Source organism: Euprymna scolopes, chromosome 12 (genome assembly GCF_053919585.1).
Source record: "Euprymna scolopes isolate OS-2025 chromosome 12, ASM5391958v1, whole genome shotgun sequence".
Lineage (NCBI taxonomy): Eukaryota > Metazoa > Mollusca > Cephalopoda > Sepiida > Sepiolidae > Euprymna > Euprymna scolopes.
In genome coordinates this window covers 46724361-46743809 of record NC_136493.1, presented here as the reverse complement: position 1 = coordinate 46743809, position 19449 = coordinate 46724361, and the positions used below count along the sequence as shown (strand labels likewise).

The 19449-nt window shown below is 37.7% G+C and overlaps 2 protein-coding genes across 2 annotated transcripts in view; one reads left to right on the top strand and one right to left on the bottom strand.

Annotated features, from left to right (window-relative positions):
* Positions 1–19449, bottom strand: part of LOC145291267 (uncharacterized) — a 67859-nt gene that overhangs the window by 44956 nt on the left and 3454 nt on the right. The window lies entirely within an intron of this gene.
* LOC145291268 (uncharacterized) overlaps positions 7325–19449 on the top strand; it is a 121882-nt gene continuing 109757 nt past the window's right edge. Inside the window, exon 1 of the mRNA XM_080136882.1 lies at positions 7325–7588. Within this exon, the coding sequence (XP_079993008.1) occupies positions 7564–7588 (25 nt within the window). The 5' untranslated portion in view covers positions 7325–7563. The remainder of the gene's footprint in view (positions 7589–19449) is intronic.

The following is a 19449-nucleotide window of genomic DNA, read 5'->3' as shown; positions in this document are numbered from 1 at the left end:
AAAACTTTCCAAATGCACCTGTGAGTATAAGCTGTATAAAAGTGTCAACTTTGATCAAAATCGTGTGCTCCTTTCACATTTTATTGATTATCAATACTTATTAAAGAATTCAGATACAAAACATACCTAAGAACACTGCCAGATACATAAAGTACATTTGTGTGAAATTACCAAAAATCGACCCAGTCGTTTTGGAGTCCACAGAGGATGAACTCGCACACACAAAGTTCCTTATATATATTTGTTGGCTGTCATGGCTCTTGTAAGCTGTGACGTTGTCTAGCTGTAGAAATAATTGTAAATTCTCTCACATTCTGAAGGTTTATAAGTGAAATTGTCTGTCTGCGTGCATGTGTGTTTGTATGTTTGTACATTTCCCTACAAAATTACTCTGTCAATTTTCAATCTAGAGACTCGAGATTTGACATAAGGGGTTACTGAGATTTGGGAAAATCTTTTTAATCAGTTTTTGGCCAGAAATTTGGCAGTCAAGAAGTCAAAGTTCAACGATTTGACCTTTGAAAACTCTACCAAACTCCTCCGCCAATTTTGGGTCTAAACATTTGCCATTTTAGATGTAGGTTACTTGGACATGGATCAAACTTTTTAACTTGATTTGAGCCCAAAACAATAAATGTTAAGGGGTCAAAAAAAAAGTTTGATCTCTGCAGTTTCTACCAAATTACTGAGCCAATTTTTGGTCTAAACATTTGGAATTTTACATAAAGTGTATTCAGAGATAGGGTAAGAATTTTAATCGGTTTTTGGCCGAAAATTTGGCTGCCAAGAGGTCGAAGTTCAAAAGATTTGACCTTTGCAGTCTCTAGCAAACTATTCAGCCAATTTTGGGTCTAAACATTTGAAATTTTACATAAAGAGTATTCAGACATGTACTGCACCAACCACACTGGGTGCCCTTAACCTCGTCGGACTCCACCCAATATGACAGGTGTTCTTTCGATTGTACATTGTCCTGTCACAAGTTGGCCTGTTGATCGTCTTCACCCACCATTTTTATGGTGGGACGCTTTACCTCTCGATCGAATCGTCTCCTACCCTGTGTAGGTAGTCTCCGGGTACATCAATCACTCCACTGGTCCTTGCGGCTTGCTGCAAAATCAAGAGCCCTCACCACAAACAAACAGAACTCCGGTTTATAACAATAAACTATTTATTAATTTCATTGCTTCATAACAGCTACTGTCTAAATTGAAGTGACTGACTATAGCAGTGAAACGATGCAAGACCAGACCAGTAAAGTCACAGATTTCCCATTAACACAGGCTAGTTATCATAACATCAGGCCCTGAGGCCTCTCAAATCGGGAGCGCTTGACCAGCCCAGCTGTTCAGTTTGCTGGCTACGACTCTCTTTTTAGAATTCCTTTTTCTAAATCCAACCCCTTTTCCCCACCTCCTTCAGAGAGTGGTTACAAACACCCTTTCTTCCTCTTAGAGTTTATCTCTACCAAATTTTAACCCTCATTTGCACTGAGGTTTTTACTTATCAAATTAGGAGTGATTAGTCATTCCAGGTCGAACAATGCTTGGCGGCGACCCTTACCCTTGACCACCATTCTAAGTTGTCAGCCTTAATCAGCTAAGGATCTCTGGATCTTTTCATACCTCTCAACAGAGGTTTTAAAAACAACCTTTCATGTTAACAGATATATAACGACAATCAGATAAAAACAATCATTATTTGTTTTTTCTCTTTCTGACAAATCCCATAGACATTTCTGTTCTGTCCCAATCAGACATCAACACCCCCTCTTCTGCCCTCTCTTCTTCTATCCCGTCCGGTCAAACACCTCCCTCTCACTGCAATATGCACCTCGCTGCATGCATTCATGACACCAATAGGGTCATACATGCAAGTTTTTTTGTTTTTTTTTAATCAGTTTTTGGGCAAAAATTTGGCTGCCAAGAGGTCAAAGTTGAAAGAGTTGACCGTTGCAGATTCTACAAAACTCCTCCGCCAATTTTGGGTATAAACACTTGAAATTTTAGATGTAGGTTACCTGGACACAAGTCAAACTTTTTAATATATATAACTCAAAACTAAAATGTTGAAGAGTTATGAAGATGAGGATGGTACCATTAAAACTAGTGCTCCAGAAGGTATTTTTCTACAGTCATCTTTATTCTCAATACACCTTTGCCAACCTCTTTTGATGTAAAAGTGTATTGAGAATAAAGGTGACTATGTAGAAAAATACCTTCTGGAGCACTAGTTTTAATGGTACCACCCCTATCTTTATAACTCTTCAACATTTTAGTTTTGAGTTAAAAAAAAAAAAAATAGGAGGCCCTACCCTCTCTCATATATATGTATAGTCCAGAACATGCTTTATTACTCATATCAATTGCCAACCTGAGAACGACGAATCCATCTCCTAACCATGTTGAAATCAATGCGAGGACACTTTAGTAGAACGATATGCAATAAAATTCTGTTTGACACACGGAGAAATTGCTACAAAAACGTATGGAATGCTTAAGACTGTTTTGGGATCATCTTGCGTGAATTAAGGATCAGTTTTTGAATGACATAAGAGATTCAAGTCTGTGAGGGATAATGAGGTGTGGGAGGAGTAAGGAAGTCAGAACACCAGAGTTGATTGGCAAAATAAAGGATTTCATAGAGAGACAATAAGTACACAGCTTGAGGTCAGTGTGGGAACTGTACGCACGACGATGAGAAAGATTTGTGCATAGTTTGTACCAAGAGTGTTCAGAGAAGATCATTTTTGTCACAGACTATTTGATTAAGATGTGCATCAAGACAGTTCCTCACCCTCCCTATAGTCCAGACCTTGCTCCCTGTGACTTTTGGTTATTCCCTAAGCTCAACCTTAGAGGCTATCGTTAGGAGACAATTGAGGAGATGAAAGAGACTGACGACGATCACCGACATGCTCATACACGAGGATTTCCATGGGACTTTCCAGAAGTTGTTGGAATTGTGAAACAAGCTCATTGCAGCTGAATGTTGGTTGGTTGTTTTTGTTTTACGGCATATCAACCCTTTTCGGGTTATTTAATGCCGAATCCAAAGATTTTGAAGAAAAATGTTTTTAATAGAATATATTTGTTGTTTTCAAATCAGTTTCTATTTAACCCATAGTTGGGAGCCTAACAGGTACTACCACTCCGGGTCAGAGTGGACCTGGGAGCAATGGCAATTAAAGGGTGGCTCCACACTCCTCAAAGCCCACAAGCTGGGGCCTCACCACTGGATATAGTTTAAGGTCATATCCAGGACCCTGCAGCTGAAGGAGATTACTTCAAAGGGGACTAGAGTTTATTGTGTGTATTATCAATAAAAATGCCCATACAAAAAAAAAATGTCTGGAAACTTATTTAAGGCACCTTGTATATTAATAACATTGCTTATTTATAAACGAAAGATTTAGTTTTGTGTTTCCAAGAAATTTAAGAATAAAATGGTTATTATTTGAAAGTTTTCTTTCAAGTATTTCGAGTATAGATAGCAAATGTTTAATAAAAGGTGTTTATTATTATTATTATTATTATTTACTCACGAGTAGTAGCCACACAGACCATCAAAAACTTTTGAGAACAACCTATAGTGTTCTCTGGAGTCTGAGTGACAAGTCTCCTCAAATTTTCAGTACTCTCCACTCTTTTCGATAATCAGACAAATTTGCATTATCGCAACAGCCATATACTATTAGTTTCTCATTAGCAGCGACCATTGGTCTTCACTGGAATTTGGGTGGCAATAAGTCTTTCCAAAGTCCCAGTGCTCTTTGCACTCATCCAGCAGAGGTCTGGCTAGTGCTTTCTCTCTTCGGTATTTCCATCCTCCTTGCCCCTAACTCTTTGGTATGGTGCCTGTTGATGCTAATCCCCCACTTTTTTTTTTGTTTTGATGTGGGTAGGTGACAGGTTAACTTACACTTATAGTTTCCGTTTTCTTGCTTCCATGTGGCGTTTCATTGTGTTTTTGCCTCTGTAACAGTTTCTATAGAAAAAGAGACAGTACGGAGGGTGGGGGGGGGGAGGCTAGAAAAAGAGACAGTTCGGAGGGTGGGGGGGGGGGAGGCTAGAAAAAGAGACAGTGCGGAGGGTGGGGGGGGGAGGCTAGAAAAAGAGACAGTGCGGAGGGTGGGGGGGGGAGGCTAGAAAAAGAGACAGTGCGGAGGGTGGGGGGGGGGGCTAGAAAAAGAGACAGTGCGGAGGGTGGGGGGGAGGCTAGAAAAAGAGACAGTGCGGAGGGTGGGGGGGAGGCTAGAAAAAGAGACAGTGCGGAGGGGGGGGGGGGCTAGAAAAAGAGACAGTGCGGAGGGGGGGAAGCTAGAAAAAGAGACAGTGCGGAGGGGGGAAGCTAGAAAAAGAGACAGTGCGGAGGGGGGGAAGCTAGAAAAAGAGACAGTGCGGAGGGGGGGAAGCTAGAAAAAGAGACAGTGCGGAGGGGGGGAAGCTAGAAAAAGAGACAGTGCGGAGGGGGGGAAGCTAGAAAAAGAGACAGTGCGGAGGGGGGGAAGCTAGAAAAAGAGACAGTGCGGAGGGGGGGAAGCTAGAAAAAGAGACAGTGCGGAGGGGGGGGGAAGCTAGAAAAAGAGACAGTGCGGAGGGGGGAGGAGGCTAGAAAAAGAGACAGTGCGGAGGGGGGAGGCTAGAAAAAGAGACAGTGCGGAGGGGGGGAGGCTAGAAAATGAGACAGTGCGGAGAGGGGGGAGGCTAGAAAATGAGACAGTGCGGAGAGGGGGGAGGCTAGAAAAAGAGTGTGGAGGGGGGGGGGGGCTAGAAAAAGAGAGTACGGGGGGAGGCCTAGAAAAAGAGAGTACGGGGGGAGGCCTAGAAAAAGAGAGTACGGGGGGGGAGGCCTAGAAAAAGAGAGTACGGGGGGAGGCCTAGAAAAAGAGAGTACGGGGGGAGGCCTAGAAAAAGAGAGTACGGGGGGAGGCCTAGAAAAAGAGAGTACGGGGGGAGGCCTAGAAAAAGAGAGTACGGGGGGAGGCCTAGAAAAAGAGAGTACGGGGGAGGCCTAGAAAAAGAGAGTACGGGGGGAGGCCTAGAAAAAGAGAGTACGGGGGGAGGCCTAGAAAAAGAGAGTACGGGGGAGGCCTAGAAAAAGAGAGTACGGGGGAGGCCTAGAAAAAGAGAGTACGGGGGAGGCCTAGAAAAAGAGAGTACGGGGGGAGGCCTAGAAAAAGAGAGTACGGGGGGAGGCCTAGAAAAAGAGAGTACGGGGGGAGGCCTAGAAAAAGGGAGTACGGGGGGAGGCCTAGAAAAAGGGAGTACGGGGGGGAGGCCTAGAAAAAGGGAGTACGGGGGGGAGACCCAGAAAAAGAGAGTACGGGGGGAGGCCCAGAAAAAGAGTGCGGGGGGGGGCTAGAAAAAGAGAGTGCGGGGGGGGCCTAGAAAAAGAGAGTGCGGGGGGGCTAGAAAAAGAGTGCGGTGGGCCTAGAAAAAGAGAGTGCGGGGGGCCTAGAAAAAGAGAGTGCGGGGGGGGCTAGAAAAAGAGAGTGCGGGGGGGCTAGAAAAAGAGAGTGCGGGGGGGCCTAGAAAAAGCGAGTGCGGGGGGGGCCTAGAATAAGAGAGTGCGGGGGGGCCTAGAATAAGAGAGTGCGGGGGGGCCTAGAATAAGAGAGTGCGGGGGGGCTAGAAAAAGAGTGCGGAGAAAGGTAAAGAAAAAGAGACAGTGAGGGGGAGGGGTAGAGAGTATAAAAAGAAAGAGAGTGCGAGGTAGAAAATAGAAAGAATAGGACATATAGGTTGGGAGTAGAAAAAAAAAAGATGAGTGATATGTGTCCTCGAGAGAGAGGAGGGTGGCAGAAAGAAAAATGAAAGAAGCGTGGAACGAGAGGTGTGGGTGGGAGCGTTAAATTCTTTAGATATTGCAGCGGGGTGTGAATGGGGTTGGTTGGTTGGTTGTTTGTTTGTTAAATTAATCAACCGCTCCTCAGTGCAAAGATGATGTGTGCACGCACGATGACGTTTTATAGAAGGAAAATACAGAATATTTTTGAATAAATCAAAACTAATATCAATCATTAATTAGATGGAATGAAATACATGCCCATCCCACACTCCCTGTACATTTGCCATCTTTATTTTTGTGATAGTGTTTATTTACCAACTAGTATTGAATGAATCCCGATCAAATTGCACCCCCGCCCCAAAAAAAAAAAACCTATTAAAGTTTTAGTTTCAAATATTACACACCAGTAGTCGTGGTGGTAGTGGTATTGGTGATGACAACTGGTGCGTGCGTTGCAATGCTTAACCTATTTATTTCAGAATTCAGGTCTTTCATACAATAGAGGCGCGGTCGAAAAATACTTTTTTTTTTTTTAAATTTTCTTTGGCGTTTAGGAGCACAAACGAACAATAATACTAGACTTTTCCTATAAAATTTAATTCTTACCAGAAATTACTTTCTAAACTACTTACAAAAATGTCAAAGATTACGATGTGAACACCAATTCTTCACATTATTTTGGAATAGGGTACACTGTTTATTTAAAAAAACAAAAACAAAAGATCGTGCTCTGCCAGTGTTAGTAGTATAATCTTTTGATATATATAACTCAATGTCTGTGTGTGCGTGTGATGTTAGTGTGTTCTCTATAGAAAGAAAGGCTAGAGAATCTACATAAAATATCAAAGTGTATTATGTTAAATTTAACGGGGGAAAGACAATAAAAATGTTTCTGAGTCTAAGGGGGAGGAGGGGAGTGCTATGAGGGCATAGTTCCTTTCAAATTTTAAATATATCCTATTTTAAGGAAATTTATATACGCATAAAATTCTTTGGATTGGGGGAGGGGGATAATCGAAGCGGTCCAAAATTTCTATGTCACCCTGTTGCGAGATTCAGACAATTTCGACGGACACTAACAAGCAAATACCTCTAATTGCTACCCTCTTCACTTTATTTGGATTTGATTTCCTCTTCACTTCCCAAAGCAAGTTAGTTTTCACAGGAACGTGTCGACTCAAAGTATTTTCAATAATGAAAATCGTTTCAAACTATTATGTCGAGCAACATCGGATGTCCCGGATAGAGAGGGGAGTGACCGACATTTGAATTGGTGATAATGTTATGGAAATAAAGTGTTTTGATAACGGAAAAGTATTTTGAAATAGGACTGGAATTTAATGTAGAAACAATTAAGTCAGAAATATGTAAAACAATAAAATGTTTAGAAGGACGTTTAATAATATAGGATTGGTTTTAATAAACAAAGACACGTGACAAAAGACCAAGCAAAGCTCTTTGGTTACATAGATAGATGACGTAACGAGTTTAGAGACCCCTTAGAAAGTTAGCAGTCTGTAACAGGTGGCTGAGAGTGACGGTTGACAGACGGGATGGCACCCAGCAGGGGCAAGATCAATAATCAAGATGTAGACAGAACTGTATCAGTGTTCAACCTTTTCAAGATGGGGAAAACATGCTGGAATAAAGGTTGCCAAAAAGAAACCTAAGGTGCGTTGTTCGTGGTAGAATTTTCGTTGCAACTTTCCAGCCAACAAGATCAAAGATGGACCAGTGCATTCCCTAATTGGTCAAATATTGTAACCCTATAGAATGGTATTCGTCCTTTTTGTTGAAGGTATGTTTTTCTTTGTATGGCAAGAGACAAAGATGTTTATTCGTCCTTTATGTGTCGTTATATGTGAACATATACCGGATAAGTTGTTTTGTGACATTTTGAAAACTAAGCTGTTAAAATATTTTGACTTCTAATGGCGGTATGGTTAGTTGTTTTTGGGGTTTGTATTACTGTACACACAGATTCGAAAAAGTTGTCAAAAAACAAATATATAACAAATAAATGTTATCAAAGGTAAGATAAGTTACTTTTCTACCTAACTGGATATGTTTTCAGTGTTTTTATTTAATGTAACATGTTTATTTAGCTCGAAAAACATACTGCGTTTACCGATGTATTGGAAAAATCAAAATGGCGCCTGACTTTCTCTTTAACACAGTAACTTTGGGAAAAGGTGTTATAAATAATAAACTAGACAAAATACTATTAAAAACCCACCGAATATATGTCAACCTATGTCACGGTAACATATATTGAGCGAGTTTCTAACAGTATTTTGTCTAGTTTTATATTTATAGCACCTTTTCCTAAACTTACCGTGTTAAAGGGAGAGTCGGGTACCATTTTGAATTTTCCAATACATCGGTAAACACAGTATGTTTTTCGAGTTAAATAAACATGTTACATTAAATAAAAACACTGAAAACATATCCAGTTAGGTAGAAAAGTAACTTATCTTGCTTTTGATAACATTTATTTGTTATATATTTGTTTTTTGACAACTTTTTCGAATCTATGTGTACAGTAATACAACCCCTGTTTTTGTTTTACGGCATATCAACCCTTTTCAGGTTATTTAATGCTGAATCCAGAAGAAAGATTTTTTTAATAGAATGTTTTTTTTTTCAAGTCGGTTTCAATTTAACCCATAGTTGGGGCCCTAAACAGGTACTACCACTCCGGGTTAGAGTAGACCTGGGAGCAATGGCAATTAAGGGGTGGCTCCACACTCCCCAAAGCCAGCAAGCTGGGGACCTCACCATCGGATATAGTTTAAGGTCATATCCAGGACTACCATATGTAGAAGACACTAATTTAGTGAGTTTTCTAACGTTTCAGCTTCTTCCAATTATATTAAAGGGATAAATGAGAAGTGGGTACAATAAATATAGTAGTGATTCTCATTCCATCCCAAGTGATGTAGAGGCTTCATGCTAACGTTTATTTAAAAACAGGATAACGTCAGTAATTTCACACATATATATATATATATAAAAAAATCAGCACATTTTTTTTGTCCTAGAAAAAAAAATGTTTATGATTAATTCTTTTGGAGTGGAGGATTTTTTTTCTGAATTCATGGAGATTGTCAGATTTGCTATTTGCTTTCCTGCTTTATCTAAGGAGAAGGCCTTGTTGTCCCCCCCCCTACGCTTCTACACTTTTAATAAAACCGGATGTTTGATCTTTGAACAGTTCAGCATGTATTACAGAAATCAACACTATTTAATTCTGTCTGCATATATCGTTATTCTGCCGACCAATCAAATCTCAGCAAAACATTTTTTATCATCAGAAACGGCCAACTCAGCCATATATAAAGACTGTATTTCTTCCCTCAAGCTGCATTCGGTGTGTAGAGGGGGGGGGGCTTTGCCACTAGCCTTGCAAAGTGTTCTCTTCACCAATACCCTTGCCCCCGAAATCTGCTAGTTCATTAATCATATGAATCATGATTCTATTGTTGGTATTGGTTCCCCACCCCACCCTTCGATATCTTTCTAGTCAGAATTCTCTCTAGAAAGAAATCCGGTACTTTTGGGAAGTACCACATGAAGGTTGCCAACATCCTAAGTGAAAGTGTTTCCGTGGATTGGCAGTGCCATTTCACAATGACGGTCGATAAGATCTTATCTACGATGACAGTGATAGCGGTTTCTAATCAAGCTGCCTACTGTTCATCATTTACAGCTCGACTTGCGTCAGTCTTAAATACAACAGCAGCGATCGAGCAGAGACAAAAACTCAACAATCGTTGGTGAAAAACCAGAAGACATTTTGATCAGGATAAGCAGCATCATCATCCTTATGAGAAGGACTCATCCTTTCCCATCAAGTCGCTTTTCTAACAGACGTAGATCTGTTTTTTTTTTTTTTTTTAAATAAATATCTTATATTTTGTCGCAGCGCTTGCCTTTCTTCCCTTTTGTAATTACGCTCATCTTGAGTCTTTTCCATCTTTTCGGTCATTGCCAGTAAGAAAGCAATGGTAAGCGGATGTTGTGATAGTGCAAAGTTAATTGCAAAGGTACTCGAAAGAGGCAAGCAGTACTGGAAATCTGAGGAGGCTTGTCATCCAGGCTCCAGGGAACACCACCGGTTGTTGTCAGCGAGTAAGAGTAATCTGATGAGGAGAATGATGAAAATTTAATCATTGCACTTTAAAATCAAACCAATTTATGACTAAAATAGGGGTCGTTTTTCTTTTTCAGATATCAAATAGCATAATCTAGTGCGAGCGAAAAAATAAATAAAAAAATAAAAATAATTGACCTCAACACGTCACGCACGTGTTTTGCATTAAAAAGAAAAAAAAAATCCATTAGTTTTAATTCTAAAGTTGTTTATTGCATGAGTATTAAGAGGATTTTATTTCAGCTGTGACATAAAAAAAAAAAAAAATCAATACTGCAGAAGGAGTTTTTTTTTTTCTTTCTTTAAAAAAAGGAGATATTTTTTGTTTATTGATACAATAGAGGCGTAACCGAAATTAATGCCTCTTTCTTGATTTTGCAGCACAGACGAACCAGAAAACTACCTGGCAAATATACACAGTAAGCCAAGTGCAAGAGAGATTAGCACAATTACACTTTAAAGGACGGTTAGAATCTTTAAAAAAAAAAAAAAAAAAAAAAGATCTCTCGGTTGGAATATACGAGATAGTAGGTAAATGCCTGGTATCCAGTATGGCACCCCATCTCCAGCCTGAACAAAAGAAATTTGAACAATAATTTCCCCACACAATTCTAACCATATATATACTAATTGACATTTTAATTGCTTCAAAATAATTTTTGTATGACAATTTTTTTTTAATGATTTTGAAACTCCAATTTAGTCATAGGACTTTTCCTTTTAATTAAGTCGATTATTCTACTGTAAATTCAGTCACCATAGAACTCTAAACACGAATGCTATACATAATGTTAATATAAACAGTTATGCTTACATTTTCAACAATTTGTTCATTAATAATTTTATATAAAAGGCTCTGTCTCCATATTTTCAAACTACCTCCTCTGAATCTAAAAGTCACAGAGCGGCGCCAGGGATCTCAAATGATTGGATTTTTTTTATGGGCTGTTCTTTTATGGGTCTTTAGCCGGTTAAAAGAATTTTTAATGGGTCAAAAATGGAACAATATCGAAAAAATCCTTAAACATTTTGTACATTCATCTTATTTTATTTTTAATCGGTTTATATGCATGTCACATTGGTACAGTGGTAACGTTACCAGCTTTGAATGTTACAGTTTCGGTTTTGTTTCAAGCTGATGGCACCTATATACTGTTGTTTTTTTTTACTTTTGAAATCACGACTATAATAATATATATTGAATCTAGACAAATTAAAATATCATATTTAAGCATATTTTATGCCCAGGCAAAGCCCCTCCCTCACTAGTAACACACACACATACATATATATATACACACACACACACACACACACACTAGCGAGGGTGCCCGACGTTGCCCATGCGTTTTTGGTGTAAAAGCAGAAAAAAAATGTTTTGGTAGGTAGTTAGGCTCGAACTCCAAGCCTTGAGGCAAAGTTTGAAAAGAAAGTGTGGAAACAATCTGGCATCTTACTGCTCTGCTACGAAGGGAGAGAAATGAAAAGCGTTTTAATTTAATGATTAAATAGTTAAATGGCAAGTGCGTGAATTTAATGAGGTCAAACATCACACCATAGAGAGAATGAAATCCCGCACTTAAGTTTTGCTGCGAGGCAGTTTTTTCCAACTTTGGCTGCGCGGTAGTGTTTTTGATTTTGTTTCCCCAAATTGTTGGTGGAAAAGCAGCTCCCCATAAAAAAGGGGAGTGTCCAAATGAATAGCAATTGTCTAATATGACGGCTTTCACCACATTGATCAAAGCTGATTTGCTTTCTGGACGAGAAAGCCAAGGAACACACATTGTTTCACCTTAGTTTCACTTTATACAAAAAAGCCGAACAAACACAACGAAAGAGCACAAATTTTATAAAAGTTGATCAAAATAAATCTAGACGCAACGTCCCTTCGCAAATGGTACATATTATAATCTAGGGGGTATATAAACAGTTCTAAGAAATAGTAACTCCCCGGAGAAGTCTGGCAAAAAAGTCTGTCTTGGACATACAAAAATGCACGTGCTGCATTGCATTTGCCTTGTGTATATATATACATATATATATATATATGAAAAAAATTAAAGATGGTGCAACAAACTGAAAAATGGGAATTGCAACTTCTAATTTACAGATTTTGTAATCATGCCCATATTCCTTTATTTTCTTTTAAAGTTATTTTTTTCTGATGGGTAAAGGGTGGAATAAATTAAAAAATTGACGTAATTACATGAATGATTCTATGCTACGAAACAGGTACTGTCAAGAATTGTGCATTTCAATGTACTTAAAGAAATAAACGGTAAAATGATCAACATCTTAAAATTCAGAATAGAGACTTTTGTCATATATATATATTTATATATATATTTATATATATATATATATTTATATATATATTTATATATGTTTAAATTTTAACTTGAACTATGTATAAAATACGTTTAAAAGCTGAATTACAACGCAGAAATAATTTTCAATATTCATATTTACAATTTTTACCTTGAAAGAAAAGTTAAAAATAACATTAGCATAACTGTTGGAATTTGCATCGGCTGGAACATTTCTGCTGTTACATTTCAGAAGTTACCGTTGAACGTTTTTTCCTCCTTTAAACGCATGTGTGTGACGCACATCCGTTTAAGGATGCCAAAATCGATTTCCAGTTAAGTTTTGATATGAAAAGACGCGTTACATTCGTCTCTAATTCTAGGGACCTTTCCCCCCCCCCATGTTATTCCTGCAGAAAGCATTTTCAGAAACTCATGCTTTCTGTGAATGAATCCCCATTGTGGGGGAATTTGAATTCCTAGTTGGGAACTTGTAAAGGAAATTACAGAGTTCGAGATGTTTATTTAGTGTTTAAAACTTTACCTTTATAAAAATAAAACCATTTGAATGGTTTTATTTTAAAAATTAAAATGAGCATGTGGAGTCCCCCTTCACGAGTGAAAAATTTACTTTTACCATGACTAATGCTTGTGCAAAATTTAAAAAAAATCCAAGGTATGGTTATTGAGAAAAGTACGAACAAATGAACGGATGAAAAATTGGGGACAACTTTACCCCTATAATACCCCTAGGGGAGCAACCAGAGTTATCCTGGAAAATTCCTTTTGGTAAAAATTTACTTTTATCATGACTAATGTTCATTCAAAATTTTTCAAAAGTCTAAGGGGGTGGTTAATGAGAAAAGTGCTAACAAACCAACAGGAGTCATTTACTAGGTTCAATCCTATCTTTGTCAGGGGGGCAAATATTATTTGGAACTGTTTTTTAAGTTAAAAAATATAAAAATAAATATTTGAAATTAAGTTATTGAGTTCCTAAACATTTAATTGTTGCGATACATTTTCGATAATTCGTATCAGTCTGTACTTGTTAAGGGTTGAATTGTTAAACCTAATATTACAACAAATTGATTCGGCTTCTACATTAAGCTTATTAAACTTGCCGGGTTAGTTCAAAGTGGCTCCCTCTCATAAGGACTGAGTGTATGGTGGAGGCAAAAAAAAAAAAAAATAAAAAAAACTAGAACCAAAAAAAAGTCATCGCAACATTGAATGTGGTTGATGTGTCTCGATTGGCAATAAAAGCTTATATATTTGATATTAAAAGATGGTCATTTGACTGAAGGTTTAAGTCATTTAAGTGATGTCCTGCCTGGTTCAGGCATTAACAGCTATGACTCCATCTATCTCTCCCTCGAGGCATTCATTACTGTTCATCATCACACCCCTATTCATGCTGTTTTCTCCAAAATGCTTTTGCCACAGTTTTCTTTGCAGTTGTACAGAGATGTTGCAGTTTCTTTCTGTCTGAGCAGTGCTCATGCTGGGCGATTGTCCTGACCATTGTACCCAGAGGGATCTTTTTATTTTTTATTTTTATTATTACATTTTCACTCCAAACAAGGCATGTTGCCACTTTGATGTAGGGGACTACTATCAGGGACATAAGCTACAGGGGTACTATGTGGGGAGTTGGGCAGCAAGATGTTGGTTCACATTACACTTGAACTTCTGCATATCAGTACAGTTGGGAAAGCAGGAACCCGGAAGGGAATTCTAAAGTCTAGCAATTCTGGGGAAGAAACTACTGGAGTAGAAGGCTCTCTTACATCTAGGGATCTCTACTGTGAAGGGGTGGGATTTAGCTGCTTGTCGGGTTTGTCGGGGGTATTTACATCGAGGGGGTACAAGTGCTTGCAGTTTGTCAGAACAGTTACCGTTAAAGTACTTGTAGAACAGGCAGAGGGATGCAACATTTCGTCGATGGGACAGAGGCTGAAATTTAGATGACAGTTTAGGATCTATCAGATTGGCGACTCTTTTGAACCTTGTCTAGGAGCAAAAGACTAGTGACAGATGCACCAGCCCAAATGTGACAACAATACTCCATACATGGGCGAATGGTGACCAGCACAATGAGATACGAAACCATGAACAGAATTATTTCTGGTTGCTTCCATATTACATCAGTCACCTGCTTTCTAGAACCCACATTACCCTGACCGGGAGGCTAAAGTGGGTTCTCAACCTTGCCCAAGGGTCTCCAGACTAATGGAGGGGCCTAACTTTTCCTTTGACAGCATTGCTGTCCCGCCATTCTATACAGCGCCTAGTATTTTCAAATGATCACCCATTTGGTATTGGCCAGGGGTGATCTGGTAAGAACCTGTGTATCAACGTGTTTATGCCGTATATTATTAAAGTTTACTAGACCAGATATTGACTAAATGTATGGTTGATGAACGTGTTGCGACCTGCTAGGAGAATTTGGCATTTGCACAGAGTGTACGAGAGAATATATCTACATTTTAGAAGAAGGTTTCAAACTGAGAAATAAGAGATTAGCCAGTTAAAAAAAATCTCCAATGGTGAGATTGGAAGTTGAATGCTCAGTTTTCAAAAACAATCCCCCTCCTTTGAACAAATTTGAAAATCTGAACCTTTCTCAAACTTGTTAAATTCTATACATCCACTTTTGAAGATGGAGCAGACATATTGCTTCTGTTAAAATCCAAGTTAGGTAGAAAAGACTTCAAACTTATCTCAGAATTCGACATTAAGACAACTTCGAAAGACCTTACACCAACACCTTTGCAAACCTTGATTAATTGAGAATTTATATTGAATGCGTCAAAGTTGATTTGACTGAACTAGATCATTATTTCAATGGAGATTTTTTTAAGGAAGGTTTTTCAGGAAAGTTAGTTGCTCATGTGATATTTCAAAAGGATTCCTACCGAGATTCAGAAGGAATTTATGTCCCATACCAGGGTTAGATGTAAATTGCTCAGAGCGATAGTTGAGAATGCTCCAGAAATTGTTGAATTTAATATAGTTGAACCTTGCCTAAAAAAGCGGGAAAATTGTGTGCCAAAATTGCTCACCATTTTGGCTGACAAGCAGCAGATGGAGAAAAGCTTTTTAGGGAGTCCTTACAGCAAAGCAAAGAAATTCTCCCAAATAAAAACAACCTTTCTGGAAGTAACAATAAATCCTGTAAATTGTTCACTAAAATGGAACATGGAGCGAAGGATTGCTCTACATTCAAAGACTTAAGCAAACAGCAGAGCTTGATTTCTCAATTTGTGTAAAAACTGCTTGGGTTCACACAAAGAGGCGGATTGTCCGGGGGTTAATGGGATTTTCTTACCTGTGCATTACGTGTGGGGCTTAATCACATTTTTTGGCCATGTATCCAAATTCTACTCAATCCTTTGTGGAATAGACTTTATTACCACTGATCCACGACGAATGTGTTAGTCCGACGCTGCATGTATCAGTAAAGGAAAAGAGGAGACCCCCCTCCCCCGCATACATTTGAATTATCTTATAGACACTGGCAGCCAATGTTCGTTCTTTTCCAGTACCGTGTACAAAAAATTGGGTTCTCGAGAGTATACACTCAGAACTTGTTAGTATGCTCATAAGTGCATTTAAAGATGCAAAGAAATATTAATCTTTGTCAACTTGAAGTATCGTTAAAATTGAGGACTTTTCCTTTGCTGTATTGCTTATGGATGGATTAAATTTGTACTTTAATATCCCTTGCTTCGATGAAATTGTCACAAACATAAAAGAAGTCAGATTCTGTCTAAGTCCAATTTATAATAACTTGAACCATATTATAGGTTTGGATCTGATTCAGTGTTTGAAGAATTTTAACCCAATTAAATTTCTAAACGGATTTGCTTGGCCAACTGCAAATAGTATCATTCCTTTTAGACAAATAAGTTGTTTTTTAGGGAAAGGTTTGAGGAAGGTTGATAAACAGCACGGCACCCATTCCTTCACTCATTCAATCTGCAAGCTACCCAAGTGTTCAAATTATCTTATCGAGGGAGCATTAAATGCTGTCCCTTTGTTTCCTGATCCTTGGGGACCATTTCTTGAGAAATCCTCAGTCGAATGTGGGGTTGAGTCATTTTTTCTCAACTCAATTGGTACAGACAGAGACTCCAATTTGTCGTCATATGATGAAACCAAAATTAAAGTTTAAAGAAACTATTGTTATGAAGGAGGGGAGATACATCGATCTGTCTTGGGATGAGACCAAGATATTTCAGGTGAAGTCGAATTATGTCCATTCCTTGAAGATTCTGGTGAGAGTGGTGGACTCTCTGGAGAAACGGTGCTCTATGAAGACTATATAAATATCTTCTGGGAGTATGAAAAATAAATGGACATTATTGAAACCATCCATGTACCCCGGGAGGACTTTGGAAAACATTGTTGGATCCCTCATCATCCTGTCATTAAACAAAGTGTAGAAGTAACCGCAAAAAATTGCCCAGTTTTCAATTGGTCGTTTAAAAGGAGTTTCTCCAAATTCTGCTGGAGTCAATTTAACTGCCAAATTGTTGGACTTTTTGTAGTATTTATAAAAACGATCAGAAAGACCTTTTTTGCAAGTCCATCTATGGACTGAAAAGGAAAAAAAAAATTGAAAAATCCATTTTTCAATTTTTTTTTTTTTTTAAAGGATGGCGATCGTCTGCGTACGTTCAGATATAAATCTATTATCTTTGACTTAAATGTTAGTCCGTTTATCTTGAATCTCATACTCAAATACAATGCTGAACGGTTTACATCTGACGTTCTGTTCAATAATTTTTACATCTGGCAATCTGGTCAAGACCAGTAGTTATTTTTGAGTAACCCAGGTCTATCATTCTGTTCGTGACCGGCTGAAGGAAGCTGAATTTGAATTACAATCTTGTAACTCCAATAATGAAAGTTTGCAGGGTGAAATGATCTCTATAAGATAATTCAAATGTAGGGGGGGGAACTCTTGAGGATGAGAGTGCTTCCTTTCATTCCTATATCGGAAAAAGGTACCATTTGTTTTACTTGAAATTCAATATTTCAATTCGTTTGTTTAACATAGAAGCAACATTTGTTTATTTTTTTTTATAGATGAATTCGACATAACAGCAATGTTTTTCAGTTTGTTTTTTGTTCAAATAATAATTTAGCTACTTAATAAAATCAGCATTTTTGCGGTGTTTTTATAACTGGATCTGTAATATAACTACTTTAGTTTATGGCCCAATCTCCAGCAACTTCATGTCGACATCTTCCGGTTGAGTGCTTCTTCAAAATTTAGATAGATAAATAGAAAGTCATTCTTCACACGACGAAGAGGGGGTGTCACGTTTTGAATTAATCGTCGGACAATCTACCGGCTGCTTACGTAATCTGCCGCCAACGCGAAGTTGTCAGAGATCGGGTTGTAAACTGGATAAGTACCTCGAAATATATTACAAATTTATAGCTCACTAGATACGTGCGGGAGGACTGGTCCTGTCGTAAAATATTGAATATTTTAATTCATGCAGATTTCGTATTTATTATTACAGAGCCAATTCTCTATTGAATATTATATATATATATATATATATATATATATATATATATATATATAAGAGAGAGAGAGAGAGAGAGAGAGAGAGCTGATTTCAAAAGTTGAAAATAATGACTTGAGTGTCATCATCTAGAATCGAAACCAAAACATTTAGCACTCCATGTGCATTCCCTACTGTTTGAGCTATCAACAGATAGCTAAGAAAGATTTAAAATGAAACCACTTTAAGCTATGATTGAATTTGCGCATACGAAAAAGTAATATAAATATGTCGACAAGTTGAAATGCAAAATGTTCATTTCAACTTATTTCTGTAAATGTTATTCATCCATTCAAACAAAGATTTTACTCATAAACCATACTTGGTGTATGATTACTATTTTTTGTTAATTTCAGTATTATGTGACCGGTATTTTATGAGTTTATCTGTTAAAAATTTTCATACCCATACATAGATCTGTTTTATTATAGAAAATAATGACGTTTTCAATAGCGTATATTGGCAAAGAAATTTTTTTAATGCAAAATTAACAGTCAATTAAGATATTGTCTTTAATATAAGTAAATAAAGAATACAATTATAAAGAAAACTACAGAAAAATATTATGTAAGTACTCGTCACGAAACGCAGATGTCATATACCAAAAATCATATACTTTTACCAGTATTTTGCCTAATTTTTTAGCAACTATCGTGACTGCCCAGATGACCGTCTCATGTCAGCCATTTTTTTCTTGTTCTAACATGAGTCTCCGTACTACTTGCGCTTTAACGTAAATAAACGCTTTAAAATAAGCTAACTCACAAAATAACATATTGCGGTACTTCTGCAATTCTCAACCCGTGATTTCTACGAGGTTACTCGGATGTGTTCGGCAGATCATTGGAAGAACCGGAAACAGTCGACAAGTAGTTTTCTGGATATTAAGACATTTTTTCCCTATACATTATTTTAGAAATTTCAGTGGCCACCGCCATTCTTAACATGGAGAGGCTGGTGGAGGGTATAACAATGTGTCTTTTGTAATAAGGTTCGCTCAGCCGTTTCTGGTTATACCCGTCATTTGCCAAGCACACCCGTGTAATTTAGTAGAAATCACGGGTTGATAAATGCAGAAGCGCCCATCTTGCCTTTGGTAACATTTATTTGTTAGATACTTGTTTTGTTTTTAATACCTTTTCGTTTTGTTGTCGAGACTGTAAAATACACATACAAACATATATATTATATAAAGAAGGTTTAAAGAAAAAGAATTTAAAATAATCATGTTTACATAAAAAAAAAAAAAAAAAAAAAAAAAAAAAATCACTTCCAGCATCAATTCGTGTGTAGTGGTAGAAAAAAAAAAAGAAAAAAAAACTTCACCCCAGGTCCAGGTGGTCATCCAGATTTAGGGTTAGTTGTATAGTTGGCGCTTCTACATTATCATTACGAAATTTCGGAGATTGTAATACTGAATTTCATATGAAAACAATGGCATCTACGTATTCCTCGTATTTTAAAGATGATTATATCCAAAAATTACGAAAATCGATAAGGTAGAAAATTATTTATTAAAGAAAATAAAATTTGAAGAAAATGATCGTATTTGCTTATGTAAGACACAAGAGTTCAACAGGGAGGTAATTTTCCGTTTCGATTTATTCTATAAAAACAA